The sequence below is a fragment of the Stegostoma tigrinum genome, chromosome 9 (assembly GCF_030684315.1).
Source record: "Stegostoma tigrinum isolate sSteTig4 chromosome 9, sSteTig4.hap1, whole genome shotgun sequence".
In the NCBI taxonomy this organism is placed as follows: domain Eukaryota; kingdom Metazoa; phylum Chordata; class Chondrichthyes; order Orectolobiformes; family Stegostomatidae; genus Stegostoma; species Stegostoma tigrinum.
Genome location: NC_081362.1, coordinates 47,626,247 through 47,642,086, shown reverse-complemented (window position 1 = coordinate 47,642,086; position 15,840 = coordinate 47,626,247). Strand labels below are relative to the sequence as shown.

The 15,840-nt window shown below is 40.7% G+C and overlaps 1 protein-coding gene across 1 annotated transcript in view; it reads left to right on the top strand.

Moving 5' to 3' along the window:
• Positions 1-15,840, top strand: part of LOC125455104 (echinoderm microtubule-associated protein-like 6) — a 428,800-nt gene that overhangs the window by 51,235 nt on the left and 361,725 nt on the right. Inside the window, exons 4-5 of the mRNA XM_048536679.2 lie at positions 4,847-4,915; positions 13,008-13,193. Of these exons, the coding sequence (XP_048392636.1) occupies positions 4,847-4,915; positions 13,008-13,193 (255 nt within the window). The remainder of the gene's footprint in view (positions 1-4,846; positions 4,916-13,007; positions 13,194-15,840) is intronic.

Genomic DNA, 15,840 nt, shown 5'->3' with positions numbered 1-15,840 from the left:
AGGACAGGGTTCTTCAGAGGTGCTTCACAGTGGAGGAATTATCTGACAAAGAGATTGAGTTTCAGACTTTGGAGGAGAATGGCACAGATGGGATGCAGCTGGATGGAACATCTGTGTATCAGCCAGGGGAGCTCCAGTAGCTGAGAATATCATTGGCTCTGGGTGTGGAGGGTGCATAGAGGAAAGAGGGCTATGGCTATAGTTCTTCTGTATGGCTCAAAATGTATGCGGCCAAAGACTTAACTCGATGGAAGTGTCTGAGCATCAGTGTCCACTGCAAATTGGAGATGGTGGTAGAACTGCACAGTATGTTGGAGCAGAATATGATGTTAATGGAAAGAGACACACACCCAATGTCAGTATCTTTAAAGATGCCTTTGGCACTCACTGCTTTTACCTGTAGTTTGTTCCAGGGATTGTTTAATGTTGGCTATCAGTCAGCGACCCTTTGCTGCATAAAGGAGTTCATAAATGCCGTGTCCTATGACCAACACATCAAGTTCACAACTGATCAGGCCCATTAGGTATAGAGCGCAATTAGCCTAAGGGTCATGATTGGATTTCTGAAGGTACAGGGAGTCATTGACTATACTCATGTGGTCATCAAGACTCCTCTTCGAGCAGCCAGGTATCTTCATGAGCAGGCAGAGATTTGATTACCTCAATAATTAAGTCATCTCAATTCACTAAGTGGACCATGCAGGTATGCATGAGGATTCTAGGAGGTTATAATAACTCCTAAGTTCTTACATTGCCCTAAATCCCTCAGCTGGCCCTGTACCCGATATGCTGGAGTTATACGAAGACACATGAGTGAGGTGCCTCCTCAGTGAAGGAAAATGAGCATGACTTGCCTGAACTGTTACCAATCAATTAAGAAGGCCCCCAAAGGGCCTAACGTTCAGGATAATCGCGTGCATTGCAGTGAGATCCCAGACTCTTTGACATTTTGAGGACAAATGCTGAAGGCTACCAAACGACAGTGTTGGGTGGAATTGAATATTATCTTCTACCCTCACTCACCCCACCCTTTTATACCAACTTCCCGTAACTTCCACCTCCCTCAAGGGGGTGATGCTGATTTCTCCCAGAGATCCTGCATCCTTGTTCCACTCAGTTGTGTTCCAGAGCCCCAGTTATTAACCTCATCCATGGTCTGCTGCCTGTGGCTATGGTTCCTGGTGCTGTTGCTGATGCTGGAGAGCATTTGGCATCTGACGTTGAAACTTTGCAGGAAATTCTTCCTGCAGGAACTGATATCTCTAACAGCAGTCAACAGGCTGTCGTTTGGCACTTAACCATTTTCTCCAAGAAGCAGTCTTGCTGACCTTTCCAGAGAGATTCTTATCATGTCTCTAGTCCCAGGCATCTAGCAAAAGTGCTCAAGACATCCTTTGTTGTTACCATCTCTGAATTTGATTTTACATTGAGTCAGCGCTATTAAATGCATAAAAATAAATGCAAAATCATTGCATATTGAGAGCTGAATTTAATAATGACACCAGGCGAGGAAACATGAGAGCAGGATTAATTAATTATACGTGAGCTAAAACTTTGAAATTATGACAATGGGTGGCAGTGATGAGCCAGGCTTCATTCCGAACTGTAGTGAGCTCCCTATTGTAACCTACTGCATTTCATGAATGTTAATGACTTTAAATGTTTTGAAATAAAGTCCCACTTTCACAATTATGTCAGTGCTGTGTGGGACTTACATGGCACTGCTTCACATAGGCTTGATAGTGGCATGCACTCAGTCAACTTTATTCAGATTGACTGAGATGAATGCTTGATCTTGCTAAATAAGGAAGGAGACTTGGAGAGTTACAGCTTGAATTTAGATTAGATTCCCTACAGTGTAGAAACAGGCCCTTCGGCCCAACAAGTCCACACTACCCCTTAGACCATCCCAGTCAGACCCATCCCCCTATAACCCACATACGCCTGAACACTGCAGGCAATTTAACATGGCTGATCCACCTAGCCTGCACAACTTTGGATTGTGGGAGGCCTGGATGAAACCCACGCAGACACGGGGAGAATGTGCAAACTCCACACAGACAGTCGCCCAAAGCTGGAATCTAACGCGGGTCCCTGGTGATGTAGGTCTGCAGTGCTTACTACTGAGCCACCGTGCCACCCCTAATGGAAGGTTCAGGACAGGCACAGATGAGCCAGGCATGAGAGGGATACCAGGGTTTGGGAAGTGATATGGAGGACTGGAACATGATTTTTTGAGAGTACATTGGGTGGGGCCAGTGCATTGAAGTGTTTTTTGGAAATGGCTTATTATCTTGAGTGCAATCAGAATTGGGATGGGAGGAGAGGAGATGCAGCTTGTGAAGATAAACGGAACAAGAGGCTTCATGGGTGGGACCAGCACTGTCCAAGGTTGAGTACTATGGGTCACCTCCACGCTGCTAGGTGACTGAGGGTAAATTCATGTTCATATGGATGAATCTGATTTACACTGGGGTGTGGTCAAGTCCAGTCTGAGGTTGAGATGTTCAGAGGTCTTGCAGGGAGGATCCATTGGCGACTCTAGGAATGATGTAGAATGGTCGATGTCAAAATTCACCTTTTGATCAATTGTGTGGTAGATCTGGAGGAGTGAGAGCATGTCCACTTCCATGATGATTGTGTTCATCGTGAAGGTAAAAGTGAGAGGTTCAAACATTACAAGTGGAAAGTGCATGGTGATGTTGCGAGGATCGAGGGTTAATAGGGACAAAGTTGAAGGTGATGGGAGAGGATGGAATGTCATGGTTTGCAGTTTTTTTTAGGGCCGCTTGTACACTGGCAGTGGCTATGTCCAAAACCAACTTGTAGCTGCCTAGAGTACAGGCCAAGGTAGAAGGAAGCCTGTATGGGACGGTTTGAATTTTGGGTGTGGACAATGAAAGGTGTAGAAAAGCCCAGAGCTGTAGCTGGAAGCAGTCACTGAAATTTGCCAGGTCCTGTGGCAAGAATTGCAGCCAGTTGAATTTGGCGGCAATCCTATGCCTGCAATTCTCAAAGTGAATCAGTTGCTCAGCCTGTTTGCCACTCGCTATTTCCAGGGTTCCAAGGGCAACATGTGGCATTTTGTAGCCTGAAGGACATAGGTACACCAAAGAGGTGACCACTGCCATCTTCCTTCATGTCAATGAGTTAATGGCCTAACACAGATCATGGCAGAATCCTTGGTAACAAAGGTAATTCACCACCTCCCACCCAGACCTTATTGATAATAAAAGTGAGGCACCCCCTTGGTTTAACAGAAGGATATTGCACTGCAGTCTACTACAACCATCATTGCATACATCATTGGCATGTTGAATAGGTACATTCGTTATCTTTACATGCCAGAGGGGCTCTGCAGTATTCGCCACAGTGGGTTTATGGATAGCATGGTATGTTGCACATTGAATGATGTGACATTGTAGCATGATGAACTCTTACAACAGGGAAGAGTAAAACTCTTCAGTAGACGAGGATAAATGAGACACGCCTGAGAAAGATCTCTTTACAGAGCAGAGGAATGTACATTTTTCCTGGTGCCAGGCTCTCTGGTCAATGTTTCAGGTTGATGACTGTTGTCAGACCAACCTTAAATCAGTGTTCAGACCCACTGAACCATGCAAGCCTATCTTAAGGGACGTGAGTCTCAGCCCTTATAAAGAAATGATGAAACTGCTCGACACTGGAGGAAAAAAATTCACTATATACAAAGCACATCATGGGTTATCATCGGCTGTCCATCAGTAGTGTTGCTGTCACCTTCCTCCATTTGTATTTTACTTGTTCTTCATCCCCAGTCTGTTTTTCACATAACTGGCATTCAGTTTATGTTTTACTATCTCTCCCTCCCCTGATATGTGTCTGTCTCATTCTTCCTCTCTTCCTCCAAGTTTCTAATTCTATCTGTGTCCCTCCACTGTCTTTTTGTCAGTCTCTCTTCAGTTTGTTTCAGTTTCGTTATTTATTTCATTATCTCAATTCATTCCTTCAGTTTGTGGTGTTCTCTGGTTCTCACTTCGTCAATTGCTTTCAGAGTTTTCAGAATGTATCTGATATTTTCCAGCCCTGTGCTGTGATCCTTACAACCTGCAAAGCAGCAGTACGTTCTGAATAATTCCTGGAATTCCCTTCCCAATGGCATTGTGGGTCAACCCCACAGCAGGTGGACTGCAGCAGTTCAAGAAGACGGCTCATTGCCACCTTCTCAAGGGCAACTAGGGACAGACTGTAAATGTTAGCCAGCCAGAGATGCCTACATCCCACAAATGAGTTTTTAAAAAAGGGGACAACAACAAGGCTCAGAAGTCTGTTTGATTGCAAGCCACGATAGTGAGGTGTGCATGTGTGAACTGCACGAACTATCTTTGCCGATTGATTATCAACAGCACTCAGGAGATCAATTGGCCATTGCAATAAAATTAAGAACTCTGACACCTAGTATTCATTGCTATTGCTGGATGCAGTATGAAAAGTGCTACTATAATCATGTGACTCAACTGTGCAGGCCAGTAAACGAATTGATGAAGCTTATGATTTTCAATCCAACAGATAGTGAATTTTGCATGGAGTTTGGTTTGCTTTGCTTGTCTTGGCAGTTTTGTTTGGTCAGTCTTGACATCTGCCCTCCTGCTAATGATGGAAGGCAATTAAAATTAATAGATACAATCTTGTCTTTTTAAAAACTTCTATTATTTCACGAGATGTTTGCAATTATGTACAAATTGTGAACTTTGATCTGGATTTATAGCCTTGAATAATATGTTTATACTTTTGGATTGTAATTCTAATGATATTTCTCAAAATTGGGCTCACCATGAAGAAAGTGAAATATTCCATCTGTTTACAGATCTTTGATATTACATGGGATCCACATCAGCAAAGTAGACTTGTTAGCTGTGGTGTGAAACATATTAAGGTAAATAAACTAAGATTGTTTTCTACATATTCTACATAAGGTAAATAAACTAAGATTGTTTTCTACATATTATTTGTAAAAATGCTTGTATCAAGTAGTTGTTTTCATTACAATAGAATTTTCTTTATTTACTTCTTCCAAAGGCTTAAATGTATTAAAACTGCAAAACCAATAAATAACAAAAAACTTAACCGAAAGAACTGCGGATGCTGTAAATCAGGAACAAAAATACACTCGCTGGAAAAGCTGAGCAGGTCTGGCAGCATCTGTGAAGGAAGAAACAGAGTTAAGGTTTCAGGTCCGGTGACCCTTCCTTAGAACTGATGGTGGCCCACTGATGGCTGGGCCACCATCAGAGGAAGGGTCACCAGACCCGAAACATTAACTCTGCTTATTCATTCGCAGATGCTGCCAGACCTGCTGAGCTTTTCCAGCAACTTTTGTTTTTGTTCCTGAAATAAAAAAACTTAATATTTTAAAAGAACGCTATGCTATCCCCTTTTTAGTCCAATATGGAAGACTCATGTTGATATCCATAGGTTATAGGGGGATGGGTCTGGGTGGGATGCTCTGAGGTTCGGTGTGGACTTGTTGGGCTGAAGGGCCTGTTTCCATGCTGTAGGGATTCTATGATCTATGTTCTTCCATAATGATCTAGAATCTTTCACTATTTTGCAGGAAGGATAGGGCAATTGGTAGATTAATTATAAAGTTTCTTAAATACTGATCAAAGGTAACAGGTTACTGCACCAAATGGGAAAATAACTGGCTTTCTTCAGGCATCAATTACTTTTACTATAGGGAGATAGAGATACAGAATCTGCTTCTTCTAGCCTGGAGATCACCTCCCTGTATTGTTCACAAATACCAGCTGTTCAGCTACTCATGAACCAATCAGCATCTTGTTACCAGTTTTGTCATCCACGACTGGTCACAAATGCAAAAACCAGTCAGTAATCTGGCTACCCAAAACTCATATTGCATGCCCAACCCAGTGCCATGTCTTAATTCTGCTCCCTCCACTGCTTGCAAATCAGCAGCATAAACACAATTCTGAATGAATTCCTAGTAATTTTTTCATAAAAGTGCCCCAATTCCTCCCTCAGACCTTAGTTTTAAAATAGACATTTCTTCATTTGAGCTTACAATCAAAAATAAAGAAAATCTTAAAAATGCATTTTTATGCAGGAGAGTCAGAAGTTGTTACTCACTTCAAATTTCACAAATTATTCTTGCTGCCACACTGTCTGTATAGAAGTTCCAGTATGTTTTGGTCAGTGGCTGTTGAGGACGAGTATTTGGCAATGGTAAAGCCTTTGATTATGAAACGGAGATGATTAGACTCTGCTTTTTGGAGACAGTCATATCTTGGCATTTAAGTAGTATGAATGTTTACTTGCTGCACACAAGTGCAACCCTGAATTGTTGCATATGGGCATGGTCTGCTTCATTATCTGAGAAATTCTGAATGGAACTGAACACTGAGCAATCCTCAGTGAACAAGTCAACTTCTGATCTTATCATTAAAGCGTGGTCATTAATGAAGGAGCTGAAGGTGGTTGCACAATTTTTGCCTATGTTCTAGGACTGAGTTCATTGGCCTTCAGCAGCTACATCATTTTTCCTTTGTGATGGATATGGCTCCAGCCAGTGAAGAAATTTCCCATTAATCCTATTAATTTCAATTTTACTAGGCCTCTTTGATATTACCTTTGATGTTACCTTTGATCAAATGCTGGTGTGATGTACTGGATGATCACCATTGCTGAAATGTGGTCTGCAGTAAAGTGATCGCACAATGCAAACTGAACACTGCTGAAAAATTATTGAGTAAGTGCCTCTTGATTGGTACTGTTGTCAACACCTTGCATAGCTTGGCTTGTGATTAGAAGGGCACTGCCCATCAGCAGCTTCTTGTACTCCTGGTCTCCGTGTGCCACTGCATGCTGCCTTCGAAGTTGGTGTCACTCATCTCCTCCTGGAAAAAGCCTTTGCAAAGAAAGTCTAGAGAGATGCAATGGTTTTCAACATGGTTCATCCTGAGCATCTCTGAGATGCAGGACTCTGTATCTATAAGCTTTTCCCTGGACACACGCTAGGGAAACATCAAGTAGACAACCATTAGCTCGGTGAAAGACAAACTTTGGTCTGCCCGAAATGGATTGCTCTTCCAGTGTGAAGAGTTGACCATGACTGAATGTTGCAGACTGGCACATTCCAAGGTCCAGGACTATTTGCTGAGGGATTCACTAAAGCTTTTGGCAGCTGCCGCCAAGGTGCAATGAGAAAAGGCTGCCATCTAGGGTCTTTCTGCAAAACAGTAATGAAGGTTTGTTCAGTTGTCAGACTCTCTTGGTGCCTGAAAATGAATGTAAGTAGTTACCTGCATAAGTAGAAAATGCCTTGTTATTTGTAAGTGTAGAGAAGCTCTGAGAAATGTCAAAATTCCAATCTTCTTCTTTTATTTGCAAATGCTCTGTAGAACTTACTTAGAAGATTTGTATTATCTTGCAGATGATTTTTATGAATAAAGTGTATTTTGAAATTAGAAGTAGTAAGCGTTGTGAACACTTTTCATTATTTCATGGTGACTGAGTTGAAACTGTATTGACTGGATCATTTGCCCCCATTTTGTGAAGAGGGCATACCTGGACGCTTTTCTACTTTGCTGGCTAGATACAAGTTTTGTATCTGTATGAACAGCTAGGCCAGGGAAGCACCTGTAATGTGAAACTTTGAGCACTCAAGCTGGGATGCTGCCACACCTATGAACTTTACATATTCATGCTCAAATGATTTTCAGAATGACCTGAAGTGGTACCAGTTGTTTGGGATTGGCATCTGTGATAATGGGGACTTAAGTAGCAGGCTAAAGTCAATAATCCACTCAGCACATATGGCTGTAGATAGTTGTAAATATTACATTCCTGTTGTTTGCACTTGTGCTGTGCTCCGCAATTGTTGAGGATAGGATTATTTGTGGAAAATCCTTCCAATATGACTGGAAGTGACAAAACTTTATTCAGATCTATTTGTTGTGTAATCAATCAGCTCTGTCAGTAGCAAGATGATTCTTGTATTATAACTTCACGAGGTTGACGCATTTTTTTGTTTTACCTGACTTGTCATTTAATCATGGCTTGATGACCATAGTGGGATGAGGGATATGGCAGGTTATGAAGTTGTAAATTGTGGTAAACTACAAATTTTCTGCATTGATGGTCCATGGATATCCAATTTTATGCTGGTAGATCTATTCTGAATGTTTCATATTTTGTACGACGTTGTTGCCACACAGTACAAGAGTAAAACAACAAAGAACAGCACAGCACAAGAACAGGCCCGCCAAGCCTGCGTCAACACATTTGCCCTTCCATACTAAAACTGTCTTCACTTATAGGATCCATACCCCTCTGTTCCCTTACTGTTCATGTATTCATCCAGGTGCTTCTTGAATGCTGCTATTATGTCTGCTTCCGCCATCTCCCCGGCAAAGCATTTCAGGCACTCACCACACTTTGTGTAAAAAAGCTTGCCTGACTCATCTCTTTTAAACTTCACCCCTCACACCTTGAACCTGTGTCCCCTCGTAATTGACCCTCCATCCTGGGAAAAAGCCTGATACTTTCCACTCTATCCATGCCATTCACAAGCTTCTAAAATTATATTACGTCACTGCTCAACCTCCTGCATACCAGTGAAAATAAACCCAGTCTATCCAACCTTTCTTCACAGCTAAAATCCCCCATACCAGGCAACAAGTAACCTTAGTATAAGGCAAAACATTGAATGGGAATTTTTTACTCCCTTGAATATTGTGAGCAATGGCAACAAACATGGGAAAATACAATGAAAATGAAACTGTGTTAAGAAAAAATCTTATTTTCCTCCTTAAGGTTTAACAATGAGTTCAAAGTCTCATGAAAGAGCAGCAACCACCTTATTTCCATGTATTTGCATATTATTAATAGTCAAATTTGTCTCGTTTCTGCACAGCTTTTAATTCTTCTCTCCTTCCCAGAGAAACCAAATGCTGCTAGTTCTTGACGTAAAAATGAGAGTGGTAATGTGGTGACAACAGCTTAGCACTTGCTTCACTGGGCATCCATCCAACTAGTCACATTACAACACCCCTGCATGCTTTACAGATATGTCCTTCTCCATCCTTTGGCCATGCAAGTTGGCAGCTGCAAACCACCAGTCTTAGCATTTCCTGATGTTTTCAATTCAACTGTCACACCATATCAGCATTTGACTTTGAAGCTTAGGGCCATATATAACTTGCATGTTTCTGCCAGATCACTACATGCAAGGAGACACACCCATCTCGGGTGTCTACACAAGATGCATCTTCTGGCTCTTTCGCTCCATTTCTTAGGCTCCAGTTAAATGCAAAAACAGTGAGCACTACAGTTTCTGTGTCTTGTGTTGTATCTTTGACACAAAGGGAGAGGCAACAGTTTGTCATGGTTTGGAGGACTATAATGTCAAAGGGATGGGATGGACAGGTTGCTGTCCAGCACCATGCTGTGTTAATGTCACACCTACATCATATGCCAGCAGCTTACACGGTAAACACAGTGCATGTACTTCCACCAAGTGATTGTACGTGAAAGTCTGAGGAAACCAACCTTTAGTGGAGTCGGGGGTTACTACAGTCTGGTGGGCTACTGCCACAATCGGTTAAGAGACCCATCTGTAGTGCCTAATAATGAAACAAAGGCAGAGATTTAAGTATTGAGGAAGTGGCTGTGAATACAATTAACAGTTATACATGAGTAGGAGAGGTGGTGAGGTGCCCTCAGTGAGGGAGTAGGAAGCGCAGCAGGCAGGATTGATTGGTATTTTGACAGGATGAGGTGGGTGAGAGTTGTTGAGTGAACCTGATGCATACAATATTGAGAATTGTAGTCCACAAGGCATGGTGAGTCAAATGTGCAGTAGCAGAGTTTGAGTGAGCGGTTGCCCTGTTAGTAAGAGTTAGCAGAGAGAAGATGGTAGCACTTGCACTTATGAATTGCAGAGATCATTAACCTCCTACCTTCACTACTATATGTTATATTTTATCTGGAACACTGCGTTAACCCAGTTTGCTATCTTGGATTAGGCCGGCTGAGTCTGGATGCAAGCCCTTCTTTGCCAGTCAGCAGGACGAAACACTGCTCTCCTTTTCCACCGCCCTATCTATCTGTATCTCCAGGTTCCTGCCATCAAACTGAGGATGAGCTGATATGCCTCCTGGGCTGTCTTGTTTGGGATATGATGCAGGACCATAGTGTGAAGGGCACCCCCTGGCAGGCAGTATCTGAAATGTTGCACTTCTGTGGTTTAAATTTTGTTGCCGGAGCATGAACATCATAAAGTCTTAGCGGTGTTATCTACCTATGCCTTTTCTGCTGCATGATTCGATGAGATAAGTGTCAAAGAGGGCAAATGCAAAATGAACAAGACTTAGAGTGGAAGATTGTGTGAAAAATGTCATCGTGGACCATGGTGGTCTGACTCCACCACGTTTCACTTGGCAAAAAACATTGTCAATAAATGGTAATATTCAGTCCATTGTCTCCACAAGGACTATGCAGTGGTCAATCCTACCAGTAGATATAAACATCTGCAACAAGTTGATTGAGATTAAATGGATTTTTCCCTCATGTTGCTCCTTATTCCAGCTGTATCCAAAAGATATGTCCTTCAAGGTTTTACTTGTGCGGTAAGTTGTGTTTCTACTGAGTCACTTTTTATGGAGGACTTTGAAATGCCCCACCCAAATTACAGTTTTTGCCCTTTCTACTATGTGTTATTTTTCTGAAGTTGTTCAAAATGAAAGAATATTGACTTAAGGAAGGCAATTGGTGATATTCAACATGTGGCTTCCATGTGTATTTTGATGTGAAATCATGAGACTTTATGGTGTCTAGGATTAATGATGTGCACGTCCAGGACCCTCCCTCCTGAATGTAGGGAAATTGGTGGCAGTTGGTCAGGGCTGTGGCTCATGAGTCGCAAAACTAGGGGAGACAGCAGTTGGAAATGGCAAGTGGCGGCAAGCACTGCATAATGAAGACCAGAGTGAGGCAGAGGTGTAGAAATGACAGCCAGGATTGAGGTGATCGGTGCACTGAACAGTGCAGGCACAAATCAGTAGACACCTGTTGACAGGTCACACTAATGATACCAGTGGTGACAGAAAAGGAGTGTATGTCCTGGCAGACACGGGTGAGCACACATGCATTTTGTTCTGGCAACTGATCAGTCAGCAGTGAGAGTTTATTTCAATTAAATTGACATTTTCCAGTTGCAATGGTGGGATTTGAAATAAACACCGTGAATGGTAGAGGATCTGAATAGGTCCGGCAGCAGCTGTGGAGAGCGAAAAATTTAACGTTTCAAGTCAGGTCTGATTCTTCTTCAGAACTGGGATTTGAAGCCATATTTTTAGGCCATTAGTCCAGTCATCTAGATATCTTGAAATTTCATAGGTTTGGGTTTAACTGACTTTTTTTTATGTAGAACTTTAAGTACTTGTGGAAGCCTGGACATAACAAATTGTAGAATTTTACAGTTCATAGGTCATTATTTCCTCGTAGGAGCCAAGGAAATTAGCCATGTAGTTTGTTCCTATTCTAAATATTTGCGGACTGCTATTTATTAGATTATTAATAAGATAACCCAAGGTTACTTGATAGGTGATTCCATTATTTTTATAATTAATAAAAGTTAGCCTGTTAAGTTATTGAATAAAACTAGCAAAACAAGTTGTGTGCAATAAAAGAAGCATCCAATTTTCTGGGCCTTGTCTTATTGGTTCTTAATGCTTCATGAATATTGTATTTAGCTTCACTTAGCATGTTTATGTAATCCTGGGTATTTGTTTGTTTTGAACCTTTTTGATCTGCCTAGAACATGCATTAAAGTTATTCAGCACACCTTTATTACTCCTGAGGAGGGCATTTGCTCTTATCTTCCCTTGTGAATGTTAGGAAGAAAAATAATGCAAAATGTTTTATATTCTTTACATGTTTCTTATTTCAAAGGTGTGTATAGAGAAGTTGTTTTATATTACTGCTGTTTCATCATTGGACCTGTTTTCTAAGTTTCTCTTTGCTTCTCTAATTACCCTTTTAATATGTCAGCATTTTCCTCTAACAATCTTAATTATCTCCTTGCCCTTAATTCTGCAAAATTCTTCTTGTTGGTTTCACTTTTCATTTGTTTGTTGAACTGGTCAGGGTCCTACTTGTCTAATGACAATCCAGAGAAACAATAAAGTCCATGGGAATTATTCATTTTCTGGCTGGATAGCGCAGTTTCTCAGAATTTTATAGTATCAGAGTTGCTCTCAAATTAGTCCAAAGCTATACCCTCTTGTATTGTCAACAGAAGCATTCCAGGACCCAGTGATGCTTTCTGTTGGTAATAGTGCTGGAGTAGCCAAACAGGAAAATAAACTAGATGAATGGGTTTCCATGATTTGAAATTGTCGTGTTTAAAAAGAAGACAATAAATATTAATGATATTCTCTTCGGTAAAATGCAGGAGGTAAACAAGTAAGTGGATATTGGAGTGGAGATTATAAAAGGAAATTAGATGTATGTTTTAATGAGAAAGGGCTCAGTGGATACCACTGCTGCTTCACAGCTCCAAGGACCTGGGTTCGATTCCACCCTCAGATGACTGTCTGTGTGGAGTTTGCACATTCTCCCCTTGTCTGCGTGGATTTCCTCTGGGTGCTCCCACAGTCCAAAGGTGTACTGTGGATAGGTGGATTGGTCATGCTAAATTGCCTGTATTGTTCAGGGATGTGTAGGTTAGGTGGGTTAAGGGGGATGGATCTGGGTAGAATCCTCTGAGGGTCAGTGTGGACTTGTTGGGTCGAAGAACTTGTTTCCACACTGTAGGGATTCTATGACTGTATGATAAAGGAAAAGAACAAGGAAATATATGTAGCAATAATTTAATAGATAGCAGAAAATGGCATACATGATGATCTGTCACCTCTTTTGCTGTGAAAACAACAATTTAATTGAAAAATATTGATTTACTTTAAAATGTATAGACTTATGAAGTTTTTTTTTCCCTTTTCATGTTACAGTTCTGGACATTGTGTGGGAATGCACTAACACCCAAAAGGGGAATTTTTGGTAAAACTGGTGACCTACAGACCATTCTATGTTTAGCATGTGCTAAAGATGAAACTACATACTCTGGTGCATTAAATGGCGATATTTACGTCTGGAAAGGGCTAAATTTGGTTCGCACGATTCAGGGAGCTCATGGCGTAAGTAAATCTCGTACACAGTGCATAGTTTTTTTCATGTCTTGTTTTGACATTAATATATTTTATCAATGGATTTGGTTGCTGTTTCAATCACAGAGTAATTTTTTTTATCGTCATGAAAATTTCAAAATAATTTTTAACTTTGAAGTTCAAATTATGATTTTTGTCTGCTTCTCCCCACCACATCGACCTACATACATGAAGTAATATGCTCTTCAGTGCTGTAAAAGCTGGAATAGCACAGAATTGCTTCTGCAGATGAGTACAATATCACTGAATGCCAAGAAGAAATCCTGTTTGCATGTGCTGCCGCAGTAAGCCGTACTCTCAATGTTGCTTGACAGCTGAAAATGTGCTTAGAATAAGTTAGGCAAGGAAGATTTGAATTTAAATTATTTAATCTAAAATTACTTTCCTCCATTACTATTTAGTGCATAATAAAGGTCTTTCCTCTCATACTTTTAGCCCATGTGAAAAGACTTGTGTTAACCATTATGTATTAAAATAGTAGGGAATCAATTAACGTAGTTGGCTAATAAACTCAACAACATAGATTCAGTACATCTTGCATGAAGTAGTTCTTGGGGCCTACATCCTTACCTTGCCTCATTATTAGCAACTGTCAGTAGAATTGAGCAAGAGGTGAAAGCAGAGAAACACTCTGAACTGATCATCCACAGCAACTAGCAAGTTACTGAGATATTTTGGATCCTCCTTGCCTTTGAGATTATGCACAAACAGCCAATGGAGTGAAGGCAGAAGCTTGCATCTTTATAATTCCTTAGTTTGGGCTTATCTGTAAAAATTACCTTGGTTTGGACATAGCTGAATACCAAGGAATATACCAGTACAACTACTAAAGTGTTGATTGAGTCACACCATTTCATTTCAAAATGCATTGATAAAGCTGATAGTGTTTCATTGGAAAATATCTTTCAAAAGTGTCAATGTTTGGCTACAGGACCCAGGATGCTTTCATGCAATAAGCATTAATCTTAAATGCCTGTTATGCAACATAAGTGAAAAGCTATATGTTAATCTTTGACCCAGATTGATTCCATGGCAAAGAGCCTTTTCGACAAAGTGAATGTAGTAGAAATCTGCAGGTATCCCAGGTCTTGCCTTACAATTATAACTGGAATGGAGTATAAAGGAAGAAATAATGACAGCCTGTGAGAAAAATGCAGTTGTAATCAGGAGTGTTCTAATCAACATTTAAAGTAAAAGGATTAAATGGGCAAAGGTAGCCTACGTGAGACATACATAGCAAAAACAGAAATTGGTGGAGAAACTCAGCATGTTTGCCAGTATCTTTGGAGAGAAAGCAGAGTTAATGTTTCAGGTCCGGTGACCCTTCTTCAGAACTGTACTGAATTTGGATGGATCTCCAGCATCTACGTTTCTTTGTTTCATAATGTATTACCAATGTTGGTATTCCCTATCACTAATCAGCATTCCTCCAAAAATGGCTGTTAATTGTTTTTACACATCATGATATTTGTAATAAAATCAAAGTCTATATGCAGTGCTTGAATAGGATCTTCCTGTTTAGAACACATTCGTATGTACTGTTTATTAGTGTCAAACACCCATTCGGCAGGCTTCCTGCTGTGCTACATTATGACAATCAAGTGGATTTGTATTTTCTTGTGCTCAAGCTGGAAGTTAATAAGTGTTCATTGATTTAGACATTCTTGAATTCTGCCACATTAATAAACTGCATGAAATATTCAAATGCAGTGATGGCTTCTTCCAACAAATCTGTTCCTACCTTGTCATCTTCATACACGTATTGAATCTGTAGTATCCTGATTCCAGAAATCATATTGATGGAACCTCAAACTAAGCTGTTTATTATCACTACGTCATCAAAGGTGCCTATAGACACATTTGTGTAAATATTGAACAAAAACAGAAGTTGCTGGAAAAGCTCAGCAGGTCTGGCAGCATCTGTGAAGAAAGAACCACGAGTCAATGTTTTGGATCCAGTGACCCTTCCTCAGAACTGATGGTAGCTGGGTAAATGTCGGTTTATATGCAGGATATAAGAAGGGGGAGGAAGTAGGGAATACCTATTCTTTATCCCCTATTCCCACCCCCTCCCTATCTTCTGCACATAAACCAACACTTTCCTAGATACCGCCAGTTCTGAGGAAGGGTCCCTGGATCCAAAACGTTAACTCTGATTTTTTCATCACAGATGCTGCCAGATCTACTGAACTTTTCCAGCAACTCCTGTTTTCGTTCCTGATTTGCAGCATCCACAGTTCTTTCAGTTTTTGTCTAAATATTGATTGTTTACCACCTGAACTGTTGATTTTTCATCATCTTTAGCTGACATTATCAGAGACCTCTCTTGTCCTTGTATATTTTTTTAAACAGATGCTTGGAATTCTATATTCTCCAAACTTTGCTGCCTGCAGTGTTACCACTGAATCTCTATCCAAAGCTATGTCAATGAAAGAAATCACAAAATAGTGCTGAAATCTTAATTAGCATTGTGAGAAGTGTAATTTTGATACTTTCACAATTGTCTCTTTCTTTCCCCATCTCATTGAAATTGTGTCTGTCAGCCAACCCTTGCCTATCCCTTATTCTCTCAATCTGTCTCCTGTCATTTCATTTGAACTCTGACCATATCCTCCTT